Consider the following 15,018-nt stretch of genomic DNA (forward strand, 5'->3'; position numbering starts at 1 on the left):
TGATTCAATTTTCAAAAGCTAGATTTATTGTATTTGGTTACATTGCATATAGAGGGCTATGTGTTTGACTTGGGCTTGATGCCTGAGTATAAGAGAAATAATCCTGTATCTATCAGACAGTACAACCCAGAAACTCCCTTATCCTCATATCCTTGATGCAGGTAAATTTTGCACCATGGCTTTTATTACAAATTGTTTTATGTAAGGTAATGATATAACACATTACCTCTATGTAAATAATTTACACGAGAGGAGGTGCTTCTCAACTGTGTAATGTCCTGGTGACTGTCTGTTTCCAGACAGCTTTTCTCCAAGCAGTGATGAAGAGACCCAGTCTCCTTTCAATTTGGGCTTCCACATGTAGCTTAAATTTGCTATGCTCATTTGCATCAAAGTGGTAGGAAGAAGACAAATACTGTGGGGCACCTGGGTGGCTCCGTTGGTTAAGCGTCTGACTCTTGATTTCAGCTCAGTTCATAATCTCTGGTCATGAGATGGAGCCCCAGGTCAGTCTCCATGCTCAGCACAGAGTCTGCTTGAGATTCTCTCTCCCTCTCCCTCTGCCCTGCCTGCTCATGCTGTCTCTCTCTCTCTCTCTAAAATAGATAAACACAGTCTTTAAAAAAAAAAAAAGAAAAATATAGTGAAGAGTTCACACATGATTCTTCACCAACTTGGCTTAAAAGTGAAACGTCACACACCATTGCTGAGAACTAGTCACATGATCACACTTACATGCAACAAGGGTGGAAAAACCAATTTCCTTGTTGGGCTTTCACTTCCTAGCAATGATTCTATATTCTATTGGTGGGGTATGAATTTTGTAGATAACTTGTCCCCCTGGCTCCGAGATAACCATGCACACTCCTCTTCCCAATCTTAAGACATACACACTTGACTTCTCACGAGAGGCAATCCAAAATGCTATCCAGTCATTGCAACCAGCAAAAAGTCCTGATTTCTGAGAGTAGCTTTTTATGGCGACCCATATTGTAAGGAATGCTGCCAGCCCCTATTTCCTCTCCTATACTAATACATAATGGAGGAGTTCGCACAGGGTCACCACAATTCAGGCTCCCATTTGGAAAACAAGAGCAATGAGATGCACAAGCCCATCACTGGAACACAGCACTGACAAAATCTGCTTCCCTGGGCTTAGTGAAGTCTCCTGCTCTGGTAATGGGGCACATTCTTTGATAATACTCTGATTTTATTACCTAGAGAATGTCCTTTTCCCCAGTTCTTTGCAGTTTCTGGCTCTGCCCTCTGATAGGATCTTATTTCCCTTTCTTCTTTCAAGGACCAGTCTAAGAGTTTGGAAACACATTTAACCCTGGGGCTACACTACTTTCAAACTACTTCATGGTCCAGTTCAGGGGCTTAAAGTTTATTTAAGGTAAGTGGTTTTTTATCTTGGCTTCTAGTTTCTCTGGCAATTCCACTTTGAAAAAAAAGAAAAAAGAAGAAGAAAAAAATAGTTTCTCCAGCAATACAAATCCTCAAAATTTAGAAGTTTCCTGAACTATTTCTTTTACTTGTTTCAATTTTGGGGACTACATTCAGAATCCTTTCCTATTGCTGTAGTTCTAAGGCCTACCTTAAGTCTTTTCTTTCTTGATCTCCATTCTCTAGCTCTACATTTAAGGATGGAATTTGTGGCCATCTGAAATAATGAGCGTAGGTGGGAAAGTAACATCTTTAATATGATCTTGGCAACAAACCTGAATGACTTTTTTCAATGGAGAAAATGCACGTGACTTTCGTTACTAATGGGTTTTTTCAGTCTGTTTCTTACCTTGAGAGGTGAAGGCAAAAAGCTTTTTACTTTCCTCAGAAGCCTCACATATCTAGGTGTTCTCTATGTTCCCTTTAATTTCTACTAGTAAGCCTCCAAATACTTTTTTCAACTCACGTCTTTTTCATCATATGTTAAAATAAGAAAACAAAACCAGGGGGCTCCTGGGTGGCTCAGTCAGTTAAGCATCCAACTCTTGGTTTCAATTAGGATCATGATCTCAGGGTCACGAGATCCAGCCCCGCATGGGTCTCTGTGCTCAGCATGGGTCTACTTGAGATTCTCTCTCTCCCTCTCCTTCTGCCCCTTCCCCTGCCCACAGTCTCTCTCTCTCTCTCTCAAAGAAAATAAATAAATAAAATCTTAAACAAAAAAAAAAAAAAAAGAAAAGAAAAACTGGAATATACTCTCACTGTGACTCCTTCCAATCTTTTCCCCCAGAATGACAGGCTCAGGAGGCATCTGGGGTAGCTCTTGCTTCATCACAGTGTGACAGTTGTAAAACCCAGTCTCAAAGCTGTTCACACTCTTCCCATCAAACAATAAGGTCCATAGTCCATCTCCTTCAACCTGGGCAGGTTTGGGATTTTGCCGGTCAGTGGAGTATGCCAGAAGTAAGGCTGTGTAAGCTCTGAGGGTAGGTCATATAAGTCTCCACAGTGTGCACCTGGCTGTCTTGGAATGCCTGCTCTTAGGATGTTCCTTCTTGGTGCGCATGTTCAATAGATTTGAAGTGTGCCTTTTGTTCAATAAAGTGTTAGGCAAAATGATGCATAAAGAACCCAAAACATTTTTGAAGAAATTAAACAAGCCTAGATTGAAAGAGACAGTAAGAAATGAAGAGGCCACGTTTTGAGCAATATGATACAAAACATCTATGGACAGGAGGCAGGCTCAGAAAACCACTCAGCTGTAAACACAGGCCATGTTTTATGGGGTGTGTGTTTTTGATGGGGGCAGGGGAAGGTAACTCAGAGCGAATAACCAAGAGACCAGAGGACAGGACTGAAAACAATTACTCCCAGATAGCAGTGTGGGGCCTTTATCAAAAACTAGCAACTTGTGCCTGATTCCTGGAGATCTATAATGAAGGAAATGGCATGATAAAAAGTGTATTTAGACTGAATTATTCTGGCTGAACATATCATGCTGACATGTAATGCTGAATGTTGAATGCATACTGAAAGAGTGGAAGCAAGGGTGGTAATTATTGTAATAATTCAAGTGAAATAAGACAGGGGCCACACTGGGGAATTAACAGGGAGGTGATGAAAAGTGGTTCGCTTTGGGGTGTATTTTGAAGATGGAGCCAAAAGACTTTGCTGATGGATCAGATGCTGGGTGTGAGAAAAAGAGTGTGGTAAAGATGATTATAAGGTTTTTGGCTTAACGACTGGGAAGACTGGAGTTACCATTTTACGAGCTGGTGAGCAATGAGGAAGAAACAATTGTGGAGGGAAAGAATGTCAGGAGATCTGTGTGGGACACCATAATTTTGAGATTCTGATTAGATACTCAAGTAAAAGTGTTGAGTGCGCTGTTGTATACAAGACTCTGGATTTCGGGGAAGAAGTGCAGATTGGAGGTACAAATCTGGTAGTGGGGGAGATCACTAAGAGAAGAAGTATGGGTAAAATCCAGAATGGGTCCAAAGGCTGAAAATCTGCAATTGCCACACAAGGAAGGGGACTCACAGAAGTTGAGATGGAGCATCTTGGAAGTGTAATGGGGGACAGATGTACTTTTTAGAGGAGGGAGTGTTTAATCACTTGAAATGTTATTGATGTGTACACTGAAGTAAGGATTAATTATAATGGAATGTTATTCAGTCTTAAAAAAGAAGGAAATCCTGCCATTTTCAACAACACGTTATTGCTATCATTCTTCATATTGGTCATTCATGTCTTCTCTCTTTTTGTTTTCAGTCAGGTGGACTAGAGTTTTACCAGTTTTATTAATCTTCTCAAAGAACTAGCTTTTGGTTTTGCTGATTTTTCTATACTGATTTTTTTTTTGCTTCATTATCTTCTACTTTGATATTTATGATTTCCTTTGTTATACTTATTTTTTATTTATTTTCTCTTATTTTTCTAGTTTCTCAAAGTGGAATTTGAAGTCATTGACTTGAGATCTTCTTTCTTTCAATAAAAGAAGGAAAATTTCAGGATTGGGTAGAGGGTTCTACCACAGTAATGAGAGAGAGTAGAGTCTGCAGGTTGGTGGTGGGAGGCTAGCACGGTCTCTCAGGATTGCTTCTACTTTCTCAAGGAGGAAGTTTCTGAGAGTGGGGATGTTGAACAAGACACACGAAGTGCTTTCTGACTTGAATTCAGCTTTGCTTAACTTTGACCTTAATGATCTGCACTTTATTTCCTTTTCCCATTTGATGGTTATAGTTTTGACATACTTGGTGTTTTTCAATTTTTGTTAAATCTTTATATTGCTTTTGTAATGTGACTTTTTAACAGTTTTCATCTTTTTTTGTACAAGGAGAGATTCCAGTATTATGTTTATTGTAATGATTGCTATTTTAATTATTTCTGTTATCTCAACTATTTGTGTTTTGAAAAAAATCAGATTTGGTGCTCTGGTTGTCACAGCTGAATGATTTGAGTTTGAATATTTTAGACAGGAGTTGTAGCTCAGACCTAACACCACATTTCAGAACACAAGAATACTTGTGAAAATGTGAGAAAAGTAGAACAGCTGCTATTTTGTCTCTTTCTCCATAAAAAAAGGTATTCTTATGCACTCACCTTTCTTTATGTATGTCATTTGAAAAAAAGCACAAAAAAATCAAAACCACAAGAAACAACAAGTGCTGGTGAGGATGCGGAGAAAAAGGAACCCTTTGTGCACTGTTGGTGGGAATGCAGACTGGTGCAACCACTGTGGAAAACAATACGGAGTTTCCTCAAAAAAATTAAAAATAGAATCACCCTATGATCCAATAATCATACTAATGGGTATTCATTCCCAAAATACAAAAACACTAATTCAAAAGGATACATGCAACCCTATGTTTATTGTAGCATTATTTACAATATCCAAACTATGGAAGCAGCCCAAGTGTCCATCAATAGATGAATGGTTAAAGAAGATATGGTATATACTTACAATGAATATTATTCAGCCATAAAAAATGAAATCTTCCATTTGCAACAACACGGATGGAACTAGAGAGTATACTGCTAAGCAAAATAAGTCAGACAGAGAAAAACAAATACCATGTTTCACTTGTATGTGGTATTTAAGAAACAAAGAAGCAAAGAAAAAAAAGAGAGACAAACCAAGAAAGACTATTTATTTATTTTTTTATTATTATGTTCAATTAGCCAACATATAGTACATCAAGTTTTTGATGTAGTGTTCAACGATTCATTAGTTGTGTATAACACCCAGTGCTCATCACCACACGTGCCCTCCTTAATACCCATCAGCTGGTTACCCCATCCCCCAACCCCTCCCTTCTGTAACCCTCAGTTTGGTTCCCAGAGTCCAGAGTCTCTCATGGTTTGTCTCGCTCTCTGATTTCTTGCCATTCAGTTTTCCCTCCCTTCCCCTACGTCCTCTGTACTATTCCTTATGTTCCACGTATGAGTAAAACCATATGATAACTAAGAAACAGACTCTTAACTAAAGACAACAAGCTGATGGTTACTAGAGGTCAGGTGGGTGGGGGATGGGTGAAATAGGTGATGGGGATTAAAGAGTATACTTACCATGATGAAAAAAAAATTAAATTAAAAAAGCCATTGGTTGGGTTGTCTCATTTTGAATCTCACAGTTCTGTGAGGTACTTATCAACAGGTGAAGTACTATCTCATTTTACATGTGCTACAACCATGTGCAATTGTAAATAGCTTAATAATGGATATAAAACACCTTGTATTTCCTAGAAACGGCCCAAAGGGCACTACATTGACACAATATCAGCTTGCATAGAATTCTTATGTGGAAGACAAAATAGGTAGTCCCTCAACAAATGTGTTAAGAAAGTGTAGTAGATGCTCCTGTGAAGGGTATCGTGACTTCCCCCCTCCTACTCAGGAGTTATTCTGTAAGAATGAACTCTTCCGAGCTTCACTGAAAATAAGATGCAAAATTTCTTTTTTTTAAAATTTTTTTAAAGATTTTATTTATTTATTTGAGAGAGAGAATGAGAGAGAGAGAGCATGAGAGGGGGGAGGGTCAGAGGGAGAAGCAGACTCCCTGCCAAGCAGGGAGCCCGATGTGGGCCTCGATCCCGGGACTCCAGGATCATGACCTGAGCCGAAGGCAGTCGCTTAACCAACTGAGCCACCCAGGCGCCCAAGATGCAAAATTTCTGCTTGACTCATTAGGACGCAACCCTGCAATAGGGGACATTTTCTCTCCTAAAACTTAGTCACGATGCTAACAATCGTAATTTCCCTTGGAATGTTGATGTAGGAGGAGGTTGAATAAATGTGTAATCCTTGGAGCTAAGTTATTATTACACACACATGTGAAAATCTCGCTTTGATATTATATTCATCTTTCCTTAAGAGCCATCTCCTGTGTCCCTCTCTCAATGCCAGGAAATGTTTGGCAAACTGAGGAAATTGAGCAAGGCCCTCACCACAGCAACGTACGCATTCCATTCTTACTTTTGGTCATACAAGTCTTTCAACAAAAAAAGAAATTAAGAAGAATTGTTTAGTCATGTCAGTGTATAAATGCTTTCTATTTGATAGTCCTTGCTCCTAAGATATACCAAAAACTAAATTCCTCTTGATTGCTACAGAATCTGCATCTTTTCCATGTCTTTTTATTTGATTGGCAGTATCATTATGGATGAGTGTTCATCTCAGACTTTTTTTTTTTAAGATTTTATTTATTTATTTGACAGAGAGAGGGACAGTGAGAGAGGGAACACAAGCAGGGTGAGTGGGAGAGGGAGAAGCAGGCTTCCCGCTGAGCAGGGAGTCCGATGTGGGGCTCCATCCCAGGACGCTGGGATCATGACCTGGGCCAAAGGCAGACGCTTAACCGACTGAGCCACCCACGTGCCCCCCAAAAAAGATTTTATTTTTTAAAGTAATCTCTACACCCAGTGTGGGGCTGGAACCTAGAACCCCAAGTTCAGGAGACACATGCTCCGCCTACCGAGCCAGCCAGGTGCCCCCGCAGTTTCACCTTTTAAAAATGGAATAATTTAGTACTTTCATTGTTTTGATCAAGTTTTTCTATACAATTTCCAAATGTTCTGTTTTTCATAAAGTTTCCTACCTGTAACTACCTATACATGCACGTACACATAATATTCCTGTATATATAATCTTATATATATTGTAAAATATAAAATATTCCAGAAGCCACTTCATCAAAATAGAAGCAGAGCTATCAGCTTCCTCAGTCTGCACACTAGACACCCCAACTCACCCTCCCTTTGAATCATTTCCCCATTTATGTATTTTAACACATTCATAATACTTTTTCTTTTCTCTCCTCTTCTTTTCCTCACTTTTCTTCCTTGTTCCTCTCTCAATAACTTATTAACTGCCTGCAATTTACTTAGCTATACAAGATATGTATTGTAGTTCCAAGGACCTTTAGTTCACATTAGCAACAGGTGTTTCGAATTCCTGAAGTAATTATTATGAAGGTAGAAACACATTTTGCAGGCAAGAAACAAGTCATTTTATTTCTCTAGACATCTATCAAACCACGAGAATAAGGAGAAGTCTAGGTACAAATTTGATTCAGAGAGAGGCTTTCACAACTATTTCATATGTTAAAGAATCACAATGCCTTACGACTCTTGCAAATCCTATCTTCTCCTAAACACAGCACTATAATCACCCACAGGGTACAGAGTAATCTGAGTAAAAGAGCACTTAGAAAATCAAAAGAAGGGCACCTGGGTCCTCAGTCAGTTGAGTCTACCTCTTGATTCTGGCTTTCTTTGGGTCTCCCCTCCCCTCTTTTTTTCCCCTTTGCTTGCTTGTCTTGTTTCTTAAATTCCACATGTGAGTGAAATCATATGGTATTTGTCTTTCTCTGACTTATTTCGCTTAGCATTATAGTCCTAGCTCCATCTATGTTGTTGCAAATGGCAAGATTTCATTCTTTCTGATGGCTAAGATTCCATTGTATATATATACAACATTTTCTTTATCCATTGATCAATCAATGGACACTTGGGCTGCTTCCATAGTTTGGCTATTGTGAATAATGCTGCTATAAACATAAGGGTGGTGCATGTATCCCTTTGAATTAGTGTTTTTGTTTTCTTTGGGTAAGTACCCAGTAGTGCAATAGTAAAAAAAAAAAAAACACGAAGCATAAATAAAAGTATGGTAAACTGTGCAATATTAAGATTAATATTAATCAAAATTTTAGAAAATTAGTAAATTAAACTAGTAAAACTAGTAGAGTAAAAGGAAAACTACCTACTAAAAGAAAATATTTCCGATACACGTATCCGACAAGTGGCTCAAGAAATACGTGAAGAACTTCGATAGATAAGAAAAATACAACAGCCCAATGGAAAAATGTGCAAAATAAAGAAGTTATCAAAAAGCTAATAGATTTTTCATTGTCTCCATTTTTCTTCACATTTCAGTAGTTTTTTCATTATCCAGTTTTTGATTTGATGTTATAATAAATCCTGTTCTTTTACTTAAGAAAAATATAATTTGGTTCCTTGGATTTTATTTACTTTCAGACAGTCTTTATCATGTTTCTTTCATATAACATGTTGCTTTCTTCAATTTTTTGGGCTGTATTATAATTAGAGGCTGGCATACATTTTACTTTTTCCATTTCATTTTATTACTTTTTATTTTTTTTAAAGATTTTATTTATTTGACAGAGAGACAGAGAGAGCACAGCAGGGGGAGCGGCAGGTAGAGGGAGAAGCAGGCCCCCCACTGAGCAGGGATCCCGGGATCATGACCTAAGCTGAAGGCAGCCACTTAACCGACTGAGCCACCCAGGCGTCCCAAGATTTCATTTTCTTATGACTAACGTTCCTTTGTATATATATATAGGTATATACATATATATCTATATATATATGTATATACCTATATATATATACAAAAATTAAGAATTACTTGGAGTATGGGTATGTATAGGAAGCCAAAGATGTTCATTGAAATACCATGCAAACAATAAGACCACCTTACACCATGGTTCATTTCCTTTAATTTAAATTTTAAATTTGTATTTTAAAATTATTTTGCTTTGAAATACAGAAAAGTAAATCCTAATTGAAATACAGAAAAGTAAATCTTAATTGAAAAAATCTTGCCTGCAAAATGTGTTTCTGCCTTCATACTAATTACTTTAGGAATTCGAAACACCTGTTGCTAATGTGAACTAAAGGTCCTTGGAACTACAATACATATCTTGTATAGCTAAGTAAATTGCGGGCAGTTAATAAGTTATTGAGAGAGGAATGTTTTGCTTGATTTTAAGGAGAAGTGACGCTCTAAAAAAGTTTAAATAAGGATGTCCAGGTGAGTAACAAATGCGGGCAAAACCTTAGGTAGAAGCAACAGAGCCCTCCTTCACTGTCTGCATAGGAATCCCTGTTTCTGAACCTAATTAAGGGGAACATCAAAAACTAATGATGTACTGTATGGTGACTAACATAACATAATAAAATAAAAAAAAAGTGGGGGGAACAGTTTGAGCTGGCCATAGGGCTGCGCAGTTACTGGTTTAAACAGCGGTGCTTTACTGCCACCTTCTGGTCAAATAGGGTTGTTACAAGCTCATTATGAGTGAGGTCAGGCTTTAGGCTGTGCCTGTGGCAGATGAAATAAATATCTTAGGGGCGCCTGGGTGGCTCAGTTGGTTAAGCGACTGCCTTTGGCTCAGGTCATGATCCTGGAGTCACAGGATCGAGTCCCGCATCGGGCTCCCTGCTCGGCAGGGAGTCTGCTTCTCCCTCTGACCCTCCTCCCTCTCATGCTCTCTGTCTCTCATTCTCTCTCTCTCAAATAAATAAATAAAATCTTAAAAAAAAAAAAGAAATAAATGTCTTACAAGTCATACTAGGATATTTGTTTGCATTGTAACTCACAAAAGATAATGTTTTTTTTTTTTAACACATCGCGTTTAAATGCTTCTAGGAGGGAGGCAGGATTATGGTTAAGAGAATAGAATGGAGGTAATAGTTAAGAAGAATATAAAAACAACCCACTAAAACATGAAGACTTGCACTAAATAAATATTCATGGGTTTAATTTATATGTAGGATGAAATAAGAAGTATATAAAAGTTGCATGTTGAAATTGAGTTTGAGCGAGAAATGAGAGAATATGATGTTGACTTTAATTAAACCAAAACACATGGAGGAGTACATTTAGAAAGAAAAAATAGGACTCAGATTAGCTCTATTGATTTTAAAGATTCTATGAGCCCATGAAATTCAGATATGTAGTATTTGATACTAAGTTTATGGATACAGCCTGATCATGCGAACGTGTAAGTTGTAAGCATATAGATAATAGAGTGATTACGGAGGTGAGCGGGATCATCAAGTAGAGAAAGGTGTGGAAAGAGAAGATAGCAATGAGAGAAACCTGGGATGGATAAACAACTAGAGAATACAAAATAAAGGGAATGTGACAGAGGGAGTTCACAATTCAAAACAGCTGCCAGAGAGGGAGAGCGAGCTCAGGCAGTGGTGGCCAGAGCGAGGAACGCTAGGGGGGAAGCTCCTTTCTTGTTGGCAGTGAGAGGATACGTGCAGCAATGGGCAGCGTGTAGAGGTTGTGCTGAAAGGAGGGAGGTTCTGTATTTAGATAAATATGCTGCCCTCCTTTCCTTCTTTGGAAACGTCTACTGTCAAATGACAGAAAAATGTCATTATTAAAGTCCCTTTTACTGTTGTGAATAGTACATCTAAGTAAATGCTTTATTATCCACCGAAAAATTTTCTATTATTACAGAACACAAGTCTTATCCTTTGGAATTGTTGTTGTTGTTTTTTAAAAGATTTATTTATTTATTTTAGAGAGAGAGAGAGAGCACATGCTTGGGCGGAGGGAAGGGCAGAGAGAGAGGGAGAAAGAGAATCCTCAAGCAGACTCCCCACGGAGCACGGAGCCCCATGTGGGGCTTGATCTTAGGACTCTAAGAGCATGACCTGAACCCAAATCAAGAGTCAGTCACTTAACCGATTGAGCCACCCAGGTGCCACAGGAATTCTTTAAAACAGTAGAATAATGACTACTAAATACATTGACTAACGTACTCTAGACTTCAGAAGGTATCAGAGGAAAATCTAAGTACAATGATAAAGATAAAGCTGATTTCTACCTTCAGATAATAGGTAGTAAACAGATATACCTCCTACTTGAAAAGACAACAAAAAATCAGGCAAAATATATGAAACAATGATACTAGACATCAGGCACTGAAGGACGCCGATTCCAGAGAGATGAGAAATAAATATGGTGAGCTCCATGACTGATCTTGGTTTCAGCATTGTAAGAGATTTCCAGAACAGGAAAGAGGAGCCCAGATGGAGCAAGTGGATTCCCTGAATTGAGGAGACAGAGAGCTGAGAGGAGAGAGACCAATGTGGCTATAGTTCGGAGGACCACAGCATGAAAGAGCTGGACAGAAAGCTCAGCATATCGCTGATTGGTGCTCGTGTGTGAGGAAACTACCCAAAGCCAAGAAAGAACCAGAGAGGATTAGCGATAACAGAGCCCAGATCTCATATAGGGCTTGTAATAGTGCCTGTTCCTGTTAGCCACACTAGAAAAACTTAAAATTCATGGAACATTGAGTGGAGTACCCAAGAGGAGCTTGCCTCAGTAACGAGCAACAGTTAGCCACTTAGTGAATAATGCACTGGTCCCACCTAACAACTCTTAAAAGTAATATCCCAGTAATATCCTAGAGGGTCAAACTGTTCCCAAGTAACTGTTCCGTGTCTCAGAACAAAGCTCAAGACTATTTCTACAAATATCAAAATATTCAGAACAAAACAAGATAAAATTAATAAAATTATGAGTTCATAAATTCATTCACAAAAATTCATATCTTCGGATGTCATCCATCATGAGAAGAAAATCAACCATCCCAGAATTGACACAAATATTTGAATTAGCAGTCATAAAAATAGTTATTTAAACTATATTCCAGATGGCAAAAAAGTTAGAAACACGAAAGATAGATCAAACTTGTAGAGATGAAAATGTTTGAGATGAAATATCTACTGCATGACACCCATGACAGTTTAATCATTACAAGAGAAGAGATTTGTAAACATGAAGTCAAAGCAATAGTGTTAGAAAACAATCCTCCCTGCAGTTCTTGCTGTTCCTGTACCCCCCGGCACTTAGAAGAGTAGAAATAGACATACCATCAAGATGGAGAATATCTCATTTCCCCCAGAGCAATTTGCTTTTCGTAGTCTAAAGATGATAGGCCAAAGGTGATTTTTCCCTTTTTTGCTGGAGCCCTGTGTCTGCCTTATAATTGGCATAGTAGTCAAGGTCAAAGAACTAACCGAACAGATAAGTGCTCTTGACCACAGTCTTACAAGAATATTCAGAGGCAGAAGAGATGCTTTTCCCAAGCCAGCAGGGAGCAAGCTGGCTGAGAGGAAGGGAGCATATTAGTGTGTATTAGTCTTCTCTCCATATTAGGAATGTACATATACACAGAAGAAATATAACCCAAAGAAAAATGTGTCCCGATAGGTTTCAGAGGTTAAAATGTGTCAAGAGAATTAAAAAAAAAAAAAAACTAATGGGACATTCATGGACGCCACTGATGTAGGCCTCCTTCTATGGAGAAAAGTGGGGTCCGTGGACTGGGTGTGTGTAAATGCCTCTTGTCTCAATGCTGAGTCTAAAAGTGAGTTTGTTTAACGAGGGGCTTGCAGCAAGGGGGCGGTAAGAATGGCCAGGAAGAGCACAGTGCTCCATAGTTCCTAGGAACTGGTTTTTAAGAAATGCCATAGAAATATAGAAGAACTTTCTGTTGTGTTCCTTGGAAGACAACTTGGAGCATTTGTATTATAGATTATTTCACTGTTCACAGTATTAGGAGCTGATGAATCCCAATACTTGTCCTTGACCTTTGGCTCAAATGTTAATTTTGTTCTATTTCTGAGAACTGAGACACAGATCTGAGGACCAAGTTAAGTCAGGCTTTCCGAAAAGTTTATTTATTAGGAAGAGAAGAGCTCTAAGGAGCCCTCAGTTATCTGATACAAGCTCAGCAGGGGCAGGTCTCTGTCACCATCACATGGGAGGAGGGAAGAATGGCAAGAGAAGGATTGTCATGATGGAGAGAGAAAAGATATCCTCTTGGGCGTCCAAATCCACTCAGCTAACATTTTCCATCATTTTGAAACCTAATTTTCCCCCGAGATTTCCTAAAGGAAAAAAGCAGAATCAACATTTCGTGAATAAAATGTCAGAGCTACAAAAACCCTTAAAAATTATTTTATCTATCATCCTTATTTTATATTTAAGGAAACTAAGAGCCAGAGCACAAAGGGAAATGACTACATACAAGAGTCAGGTTACTGGATTTCCTACCCAGTTATCCTTCCATGGTTCTAAGATGCCATGGACGATATTATGACCTATTCTACAATCTCTTTTAAAATAAGTCATTCAATCAGGCCTGAGCTTGTGCTCTCTAAGGCACATCAATCCTCGCCTTATTCTCTTAACGCTCTCATGCTTTGGCCCAATTCTTCATGAGCTGGCATGACGTGGGGTTTATGCATTCCTGTCATTGCTCCTTGTACAAAACTACAAAATGATTGTTGGGTTGAGGGCTGCAGTCTGATGTCACGAGGAGAATTTTACTCCCTGTGAACTGCTCTGGCTTACACAGAGCTCAAGCTGAAGCCATGGTTTTGGGAGACCTCAGTGTCTAATCACTAATAATCATGTCCCATAAACCCAAAAACCTAAACACGGGCTCTTAGCAAAAGGACCCAAACTTTGCAGTCACCTCATCCTAGCTCAGAGTTTCAGACACATAAGAGATTGAAGGTATCTGAGAGAAGGCAAAACCACAGTTCGTCTTCCAGTCAAAGAATTTCGGGGCTGAATGGAATCGCTGAAGCTTTACTTGGCCTATGGGAACGGACATTGCCTGGCATATGGGAGTGTGAGGGCTCAGCCAGAAGGGCCCAAAACACCACAGAGTACACTGAGTCTGCTTTCCACCCCAGCGGGCTTTCTATTGCCACATGCTCTTCTGATTGGGGACTGATTAGTATCTGTGCAAACTGGAGCAAATTCCTGGCTTCAAGGCTGACGTACTTGGTAGAAGAGGTACATGGTCATTGCTGTAGGCTAAGCAGGTCTCTGTTCTCTTCCTCCCACCCCCCCAAAGAGTACTCACAGGCTTTCAATACACAAGATGCAGGGGTTTTCATAGGTTACAAAATTAGTGCCACAGATGGGTTGATATAAACCGGGGCAGGGGTTCACGGTTCCAGTGAACCAACTCAAGTCTACTTTCTTATACGGACATTTCACCTGAAATTTCAGTCAAAAAGAATGATATGATTACAATCACTCTCACAGACAGGTAGGTCACATCTGGACCTGATTAGGAAAATCTAAACACAGTCAGGATCCCATTACAGTCACACAGCTTACAGCTGCCCCTCCACAAAGCCACGGAGGCCGAACTTCTGTTTACCCCATCTGTCAACCACGATGCCCTCCTTGTGAGGAGCTCCTGACAGTCACAGGGCACAGATGCCTGCTACCTTCTGGTGGGAAAGGGACGAGTGGACAAACAGGATGTATTTGGGAAATTTAGCCTCTTTCTCAATCTCCTTTATTCCCAGAGTATCAGACATGGGAATAGTCTTAGAGATGTTCTGTGCCAACCGGGCAAAAAACCCCTGAAAGTCCATAACTGGAGAAGCTGTTTCACTGAAACCCATATGCTTTGATTTAAAATATGTACCATGACCAGAGGCCAAACTCGGGATCTGACAAGATGGCTGGGCTGCCCCGCAGGATTATCAAGGAAACCCAGCGTTTGCTGGCAGAACCAGTTTCTGGCATTAAAGCAGAACCAGATGAGAGCAACGCCCGTTATTTTCATGTGGTCATTGCTGGCCCCCAGGATTCCCCCTTTGAGGGAGGGACTTTTAAGCTTGAACTATTCCTACCAGAAGAATACCCGATGGCAGCCCCTAAAGTACGTTTCATGACCAAAATTTATCATCCTAATGTAGACAAGTTGGGAAGAATATG

The 15,018-nt window shown here is 39.4% G+C and overlaps 1 protein-coding gene across 1 annotated transcript; it reads right to left on the reverse strand.

Annotated features, from left to right (window-relative positions):
- Positions 1 to 12,729: 12,729 nt before the first annotated feature.
- SPINK14 (serine peptidase inhibitor Kazal type 14 (putative)) lies at positions 12,730 to 14,702 on the reverse strand. Its single transcript, XM_081825601.1, has 3 exons — positions 14,523 to 14,702; positions 14,150 to 14,286; positions 12,730 to 13,163 (listed from the first exon to the last, which is right to left on the reverse strand). Exons 1-3 carry the CDS (start codon positions 14,700 to 14,702, stop codon positions 13,118 to 13,120), a joined length of 363 nt encoding a protein of 120 aa, XP_081681727.1. The 3' UTR covers positions 12,730 to 13,117.
- Positions 14,703 to 15,018: the final 316 nt, after the last annotated feature.

Source organism: Leptonychotes weddellii, chromosome 7 (genome assembly GCF_054177405.1).
Source record: "Leptonychotes weddellii isolate Sample4059 chromosome 7, ASM5417740v2, whole genome shotgun sequence".
Taxonomy (NCBI): domain Eukaryota; kingdom Metazoa; phylum Chordata; class Mammalia; order Carnivora; family Phocidae; genus Leptonychotes; species Leptonychotes weddellii.

Excerpts from the sequence above, each read along its gene's own strand:
- SPINK14 (XM_081825601.1), bottom strand. The coding sequence starts at position 14,702 with ATGGGTTTCAGTGAAACAGCTTCTCCAGTTATGGACTTTCAGGGGTTT. Across the intron at positions 14,287-14,522 it reads CGTCCCTTTCCCACCAGAAG|GTGAAATGTCCGTATAAGAA; the intron begins GTAGCAGGCATC and ends CTGAAATTTCAG. Across the intron at positions 13,164-14,149 it reads ATCTTGTGTATTGAAAGCCT|GAAATCTCGGGGGAAAATTA; the intron begins GTGAGTACTCTT and ends TTTTTCCTTTAG.